The sequence below is a fragment of the Anarrhichthys ocellatus genome, unplaced genomic scaffold (genome assembly GCF_004355925.1).
Source record: "Anarrhichthys ocellatus isolate YVR2014 unplaced genomic scaffold, GSC_Weel_1.0 scaffold78, whole genome shotgun sequence".
NCBI classification, from domain to species: Eukaryota; Metazoa; Chordata; class Actinopteri; order Perciformes; family Anarhichadidae; genus Anarrhichthys; species Anarrhichthys ocellatus.
This window is the reverse complement of record NW_022280108.1, coordinates 2776727-2784174: the sequence shown is the minus strand read 5'-3', so window position 1 is coordinate 2784174 and position 7448 is coordinate 2776727. Positions and strand designations below refer to the sequence as shown.

General features: G+C 44.9%; 1 protein-coding gene across 5 annotated transcripts; it reads right to left on the bottom strand.

Moving 5' to 3' along the window:
* Window positions 1-211: 211 nt before the first annotated feature.
* On the bottom strand, window positions 212-7448 carry LOC116398073 (nuclear pore complex protein Nup98-Nup96-like). 5 transcript variants are annotated; one of them, XM_031874092.1, is made up of 14 exons: window positions 7269-7448; window positions 6163-6272; window positions 5585-5680; window positions 5173-5358; window positions 4722-4933; window positions 4033-4140; window positions 3649-3832; window positions 3394-3563; window positions 2613-2750; window positions 1804-1942; window positions 1632-1724; window positions 1087-1227; window positions 619-752; window positions 212-472 (listed from the first exon to the last, which is right to left on the bottom strand). In XM_031874092.1, the coding sequence occupies exons 2-14, from the start codon at window positions 6239-6241 to the stop codon at window positions 227-229; spliced, it is 1926 nt and encodes a 641-aa protein (XP_031729952.1). In that variant the 5' UTR covers window positions 6242-6272; window positions 7269-7448; the 3' UTR covers window positions 212-226. The 5 variants fall into 5 exon arrangements, with proteins under 5 accessions (XP_031729952.1, XP_031729953.1, XP_031729951.1 ...); XM_031874093.1 differs by having other exon boundaries at window positions 1087-1230; window positions 1804-1939; XM_031874091.1 differs by having other exon boundaries at window positions 1087-1230; window positions 7269-7447.

The window sequence follows — 7448 nt, the reverse complement described above, 5'->3', positions numbered from 1 at the left end:
ATATATATATATAGACATATATATATATAGACATATATATATATAGACATATATATATATAGACATATATATATATAGACATATATATATATAGACATATATATATATAGACATATATATATATAGACATATATATATATAGACATATATATATAGACATATATATTTATTATATTTATTATTTTGATCAAAAGCCAGTTTTTTGAGGTCTTGTGTTTCTGTTTCGTTAAAAATGTAAAATAAATAAAAAGACTAGAGATGAATAACGCTGATGCGGCAGGTACCTGGGTACGAAGGCTCCGTTGGTGAGCGACGGCTCGTCGTCGTCCAGGCCGTCGAACAGCTGCGACTTGGACGCCCCCGATGACGTCAGCGCTTTGGGGCGGACCCTGGTCGCCGGGCGAGGGGTCAGCTTGTAGTGGGTGGGCGTGGTCAGAGCCTTCTGGGCCGTCGGATTAGTTGGTTTCAGACGCTGTCAGAACACAAGCGGTTGTGATTGGATACTCAAAAAAAAGTTTTTTGTTTGTGAATTAATGATGTCCACTTTGATTAAATAAAAGCAGATCACAGCCCGTAATCTAGGAGCAAAGAGGAGCTCGTTACAGCAGCTGTGCTCACCTCCTCCTTCTTCTTTGGGTCCGACAGCGGGTTTCTGAACAGCGGCGAGTCTCCGTACGGCGAGTACGCCAACACGCTGAGCTGCTGCTGGAGCATGGCCTGCTGGGAGGCCGTCCCGCTCGGATCCGTGAGCGCTGGAGGAAACAACGAGGTGAGATGAAGCACAAACAAACTGCAGTAAAACCAGCAACTCCTGAGAGGCAGAATGATGTTTCTGTGAAGTCTGGTGTGTTTGAAGAGAGCGGAGATAAGAGGTGAAGATGTTCTAAATATGACTCAGATTCTTTAGGAGTCTAGAATATGTCCACAGCAGAACATTACTCCATCTACTGTAGGGAAACTCACACAAACCTCTTCCAGCTGAAGAGATGTTTGTGACTCCTGTTGCTGATTTAACCGAGTAAAAAGATCTTTGGTTCCAGACAGACGACAGACAGACAGACAGAAAGACAGACCGGTGCTGCTCACCGACAGGTTGCTGTGGAGCTCCAAAGCCCAGAGTATTTGCTCCGCTGTTGAACGCGGACGCTCCGAAGGTTCCCATCTGTCCCAGCGTGGCTCCCAGTTTGCCCTGGTTGTTCCCAAACAGAGACGCCTGCCCTGTTCCCACTGCTGAACACACACACACGAACACAATTAATAGTGTGTGTGTGATGATTGTCTCTCCTCAGCCTGCTAACTGGCCTTTTTATCAATAAATTAATGGTTTCATTTAATTTATCCATGAAAAACACTAAATATTCACCAGCTCTTCTGTTTCACAGGATTTTAAAGAAGACTTTTTTTTTTACATTTGTGGACTTTCACGATGAGACGAGTCAGATTTTAAGTTGAAAGTGAAGCTTCAACCAAAAGACGCTTTTTATTACCGTTATCAAAGTAGTGGCCGGTAACAAGATATCACGTTTCATTTCTTTATGTTTCCCATCCTGGTTGTATCCGTGTGTTCACTATCTGATTATATATATTATTATTTCATCATCTGGTCCATCCTGGTGTGGTGGATCCAGTACCTGCTCCGAAGCTGGTTCCCAGTGCCGTCCCCAGACCTCCGGTAGCCGCCTTGTTCCCAAACAGACTCCCGGCCGCGGGGTTCGTACCAAAACCTGCAGCAAGCGATAAAACAACAAAGCGTTAATGAAGCGCTGATTCCCGTCTTCCCCCCTGAACGCCAGACAGACTCACCGAAGGTGGAGGTGTTGGTTCCGGTCCCCAGTGTGAGGGCGGGCTTGTTGCCAAACAGCCCGGTGCCGGTGCCGAAGGACGGGGCGGCGCTGGTGGTGGTGGTGCCGAACCCGGCCGCCTTGTTACCGAACAAACTCTGCTACAAGAGACGAAAACACACACCAAAAAAAAAAAAAAAAAAAAAAAAAGACACGAAGACGTCGTCACAAACCGTACATTACGTTACTGATCACGGGGCTTGTGGGCAACGGTGTAAACAGGAAGTGGATTGTTGTATTTTCTGTAACTAATCAACTTATATTAGTAAACATGTCACTTTAACTGTTGTGTGTTTACCGTAACGTACATTTTGATATTTTCTATTTTTAAATGATATCTATTGCATTGTGTTTATTGTTACGCAACAAATCCACAAGACATATTCCTCTGATGAGTAACGAACTAAATGACCTGATTCTGATTCTCTCCGTTCCTTTGTTCCAACACTCTTATATAGTGCAGAATATTTGCATAAAACACACAATTCCAATGATAAGGAAATAAATGACTGTATTTTTATTTATATTATTTATTTGATTAAACATGTTTTGGGGTTATTAGTCATTTTACTGATGTATAATGATGTGCTTAGAGCTAGTGTTCATCTCTAATATCTATTTTATATTCACGTGAAAACATCTTCAAACTACTGGATTTATTCAAGTTTATAACAAAACTACATTTTACAGATGACATGTGAACACATGACGACATCATTATTTATGGGCTTTATTCTCGTCTCGTGTGTCTCCGTTAGACTCGTCGTGTACCTGCGTGCCCACGTTCCCAAATCCAGCATTCGGTTGACCAAACAGTCCGGTTCCCGCCCCGAAGCCGCCGGCGGCGGCGGGCTGAGCGGCGCCAAACAAGCCGCCCGCCTGAGGCGCTGCGGCATTCCCGAACAAACCCTGAATCACAGGAAGCACCGGTGAGACACCGCCACAATAAAAGTCCTCAAGGTGCGAGACGGCATTCTGCTTTAAAAATGGCAGATTTAAAAGAAATCACTCTTCTTTTTCTTCTTCTGTGGTGTCACACTAAGGTTTGTTTTTATATTTATTTCTCTGCATGCAACCTGTTTTAACAGTAAAATCACACTAATGAATGGAGGTCTACGGGACCGACCCAGTTTAAATACATTTCCCTTCATATTCCTTTAAATCTCACGGTTTCACAACGAGGTTCTAACTTTGACTTTATATCATTAAGCTTTTTACACTCTTTACTCAGAAGTGTCGTTTTATTCAACACTAGTTCAAACTTCTCAGTGACATAAACAGGACGTTCGTGAGCGTTTGACACTGAATTAAAGATGACAGACAGACAGAGAGAGAGACAGGCAGAGAGACAGAGAGACAGGCAGACAGAGAGAGAGAGACAGACAGACAGAGAGACAGACAGAGAGACAGGCAGAGAGACAGAGAGACAGGCAGAGAGACAGAGAGACAGGCAGAGAGACAGGCAGAGAGACAGAGAGACAGGCAGAGAGACAGAGAGAGACAGACAGGCAGAGAGACGTATATCTATATACTGGAGACCGTTGGTCCTCACCATGCTGCTGGTGTTGGCCTGTCCCATGGTGTTGGTGTTTCCGAAGGAGAACCCGGTGCTCGGTGTGGTGGTGGTCTGACCGAAGGGCTTGAAGAGGCTGCTGGCCTGTGGGGGGGCCGCCTGACCGAACAGACCACCGGCTGCCGCGCCGAAACCTCCGGCCGCTGCCGCTGGAAGAGAAACAAAGATGGGGCCGATGATTCAGCGACGCTTTTAACGTTTTCTGATTTGATAATTTAAATGATTCCTACTCACGTGCAGCTCCGAAGGTGGTCTTGTTCTGCCCGAAGGAGAAGTTGGTGTTGGGGGCCGTGGCGCCGAACAACCCGGTGGCGGCGCTGGGCGTCGCCGTGGCGGCGCCAAACAGCCCGCCGGTCGGCGCCGCCATCGGGTTGGTCGGGCCCTTCCTGCCCGCCTGGTAGTCCTCCAGCCTCAACTCCTGCAGGGAGAGAATAATGGCAGGAGGGAAGTTTACACCAACAGCTGGATATTCTCAGTTTACCAGGTGTACCTGAATGCACCACGACGGTGGTGGAGATTCAGACTGCGGCTGAAATCACAGCTGAGCTCCGTTTTCTTTGCAGTCTCTATATAATTTTTCCGGTCAACAACACGCTCGTCGTCCTCAAACACACACACCTCCAGGGACTTGTTCTCGTACTCCTTCATGGCCGTGATGCACTGGTGCTTTGTGTTGATGCTGGTGGTCACACCAGCCTTCACCATGGTGTCACTTCCTGTTGGAGGCTGAAGGAACAAAAGAAGTGCGACGGTGAGTAAAACGTACAAACGCGCGTTTTTGTCTCACTTTCATTATTTACAGGTTTCAAGGTGAAAACGCTCATTTTGAACATCATTTCACTTTTCCCCCTTTTTGTTAATTTAAAGTTCAACACAAACGTCATATTAATCTTTACAGAACATTCTTCTAGTGAGATCGACATATTAACAGGAAACGACACAAGTTTAGTGTTCAAACTGAAACTTTAGATTCAAAGACGCGTTCAATCAAACTTTGTATTCTCAATTAGGCTTCAATGTTTCCTCCATTTATTTTGAGAGTTGCATTGTGGGGGAATAGTACCCCAGCACATCAGGGCCATTGTAGGTTTAAAATATAAATATATATGAAATAAGGGGGTAATATTCTGAGAGAAAGACTCTTAAAGATCTTATGTCTTGAATTTGCAAGGAAAAGAAACGAGCGAAAATCTTTTTATATTAAAAATCATTTAAACTCCCCTCAATCAGCCCTGGACAGCACAGTGGTGACCAACATGTTCAGGGTGCATCCTGACCCTGTTCGAATAACCTTCATATAAACTCACGTTGAACTTGACGGTGGTCCCCGGCTGCTGCTGCTGCTGCTGCTGCTGCTGCTGCTGCTGCTGTTGCTGGGCAGCGGTGAACCCCGAGCCTCCGAACAGGGAGGCGACACTACCTCCACCGAACGGGTTGGAGGTGGTGTTGGTCGACCCAAACAGCCCGCCACTGCTGGTGCTGGTCCCAAAGCCTGGAGGACACGATGGGAGGGAGACTTCTTCAAACGTTCAGACGTTTCATAAGATAAACAAATCAAAAACGACAACGGGACTGAGCAGTGTGCAAAACAACGAGAGCATTGGACGTTTGGTTAGAAGGAACTTGTTTTCTATAGAAACACATGAGCATCTTATATCACATCTTTAGTTCTCATCTCATGACGAACAGCAGCCGTGTGAGGTCCCTACTGGACGACCTGAAAGAGACCCTAAGCGGTGGCATGTGGAGGGTTCTCACTTCCAAACGAGGTGGGTTTGTTGGCCCCGAAAGCATTGCTCGGCTGGGAGAAGAGTCCGCCGCTGGCGCCCGTTCCGGTGTTGCCAAACAAGCTGGTAGAGGTGCCGGTCGCCGCACCGAAACCAAAGCCGGTGTTGGGGGCGGAAGCCGCCGGCTGGCTGAACGTACTGGACCCAAACAGACCGCCTACAGGAAAGAGACCAGGACCGATTAGTGTTGGATACAGTCGTCCTGTGTTTTAAGCAACTACTTGTTTCTTTAATAAAGAGTAAGAAATGTAAATGGTTGATGCAGATGTCTTTTTCAGCAGGTAAAACACTACGTCCCCAGACAGGAAGTGCTCACTGAGTAACTGAACACCACAAACATCAGTTTGCTTTTTTTTCTTTTCTTCAAACAAGAGCAGACAAACCAGGTTTATTCTGCGTGGGACCAAACAGTCCCCCGGTGTTGGCCGTGGCCCCGAACGCTGACGTCCCGAAGCCTCCCGTCGCCCCAAAACCTGCGTCTGTAGACGACACAGACGGAGGATTTAAATCTTCAGTCACCAGGAATACCGAAACAGACCAGATCAGATATTAACCAACAGGTTTAGTCTATCCACTCCATGGAGAACCTTTACAATCAGCATTAACTAACTAAATTCTGGTAAGATGTGTTTTTAAAGAGTTTCGTGGAGGAAGAAATCCAATTCTATTTATTTTGTGTAGCCCAAAATCACCAGTTCTCCTCAGAGGGCTTTACTATCTGTACACACACGACATCCTCTGACCCTCACATCAGAACAGGAAAAACTCCCCAAAAAACTCTTTAACGGGAAGAAAGAAGAGGAAGAAACCTGAGAGAGCAACAGAGGGGTGATCCCTCTATGAGGATGAAGTGTGATAGATGTCATGTGATTAATGAGAGAAGTCATTTAGAGAACGATATCTGGGCTCGCCTGGTGCTGCTGTGGGTTTGAATCCCAGAGAATAAATAAAAACAACTCACTTTGTTGTCCAAAGGTCGACGAGGTGCCGAACCCCCCCGTCCCTCCACCGAAGGGAGTACCGAATGACTTGTTGAACATCTTGCCCTGCTAGCAGGACCGCATAGGTCTTCTGTGTGGAGACAAACACTTTGAACAGCTGCATTCATAAAGCTACGTTTATATCCAGCAGTAAAACAATTCAAGTTTAGAAAAACGGTCTTCTTTGGATGTACCATCAAATCAGATTATAAACACTTATGTTAAATCTGAAAGATTAAATGTAAGTTTTGGCGTTTCTTCAGACATTTAACCTTCTAATCCAAACAGTTCCTTGATTAAAAGAAAGAATCTCTTGAAGAAACAAATGGCGTCTTTGGTAAAGCTAAGACAGATTTCAGTGTGCTGCATTAATGCGTTTGTTGCATGTTAACTCCTTTGTGTCACGTGTACTTTAATCTACATTAATGCATCATATTCTATAAGATCATCATGTTTGTAGCGTCTCTGTCCTGTGAGAACCTCGCATCTCTAAAGAGAAAGTGTTCAGCTTTGTGCATTTTACAGCTGATCCGAGAGGCTTTTTAAAGAGTTTATTTAGCTGAAGAAGAGGATTTCATCAACACAAAGGAAACACTCGATGAGATGTAGTAAAAAGTACAACATCTACCTCTAAGATGTAGTGGAGGAGAACTATTAACTAGCAGTAGTTGTTCCTTAAATGGAGTAACCTACCTAAGTAGAAGTACTTAGTTACATTCCACCACTGATGTAAACTTTTGGCACAACATTGTTTCAAACTGAAGCTAGGAACCATAAGCATGATAAGCGAACACTGACTTAGCATAGCTAACGAGTCAGCTAACAACATGTTAACTAACGTTATATTAATGAACACACAAATCTATCAACTCTTCCACATTAATGATTATATGTTTCACTCAATATAAACATTCTACTACTGGACGTTCACCACGTTGCGGACAGTTTGCTAGTTAGAAGTTACGTGCGTCAAGCTAACGTTAGCTAGCTAGCTCCGTGGCTAACTACTTAGCGTAGCTACGTAAAACGTTAGCAAAACAAAAGGAAGACAAGCAGAAGAACAAACGTTAGTTCCACAAACATCTACCTGTAACAACGTTGCTGTGGATGTTCGGTTATTTATAGACCTTCCTCCCACGAAGATAAAGCAGAATACTGAACAATAAAAGCTTCTTTAGCTAAACATCGGCATAGCCGCGATAGCTTCGTCAACGAGGGAAAACTGACGGACAGGAACGTCCCTACGCACTTTCATACGTCTTACGCC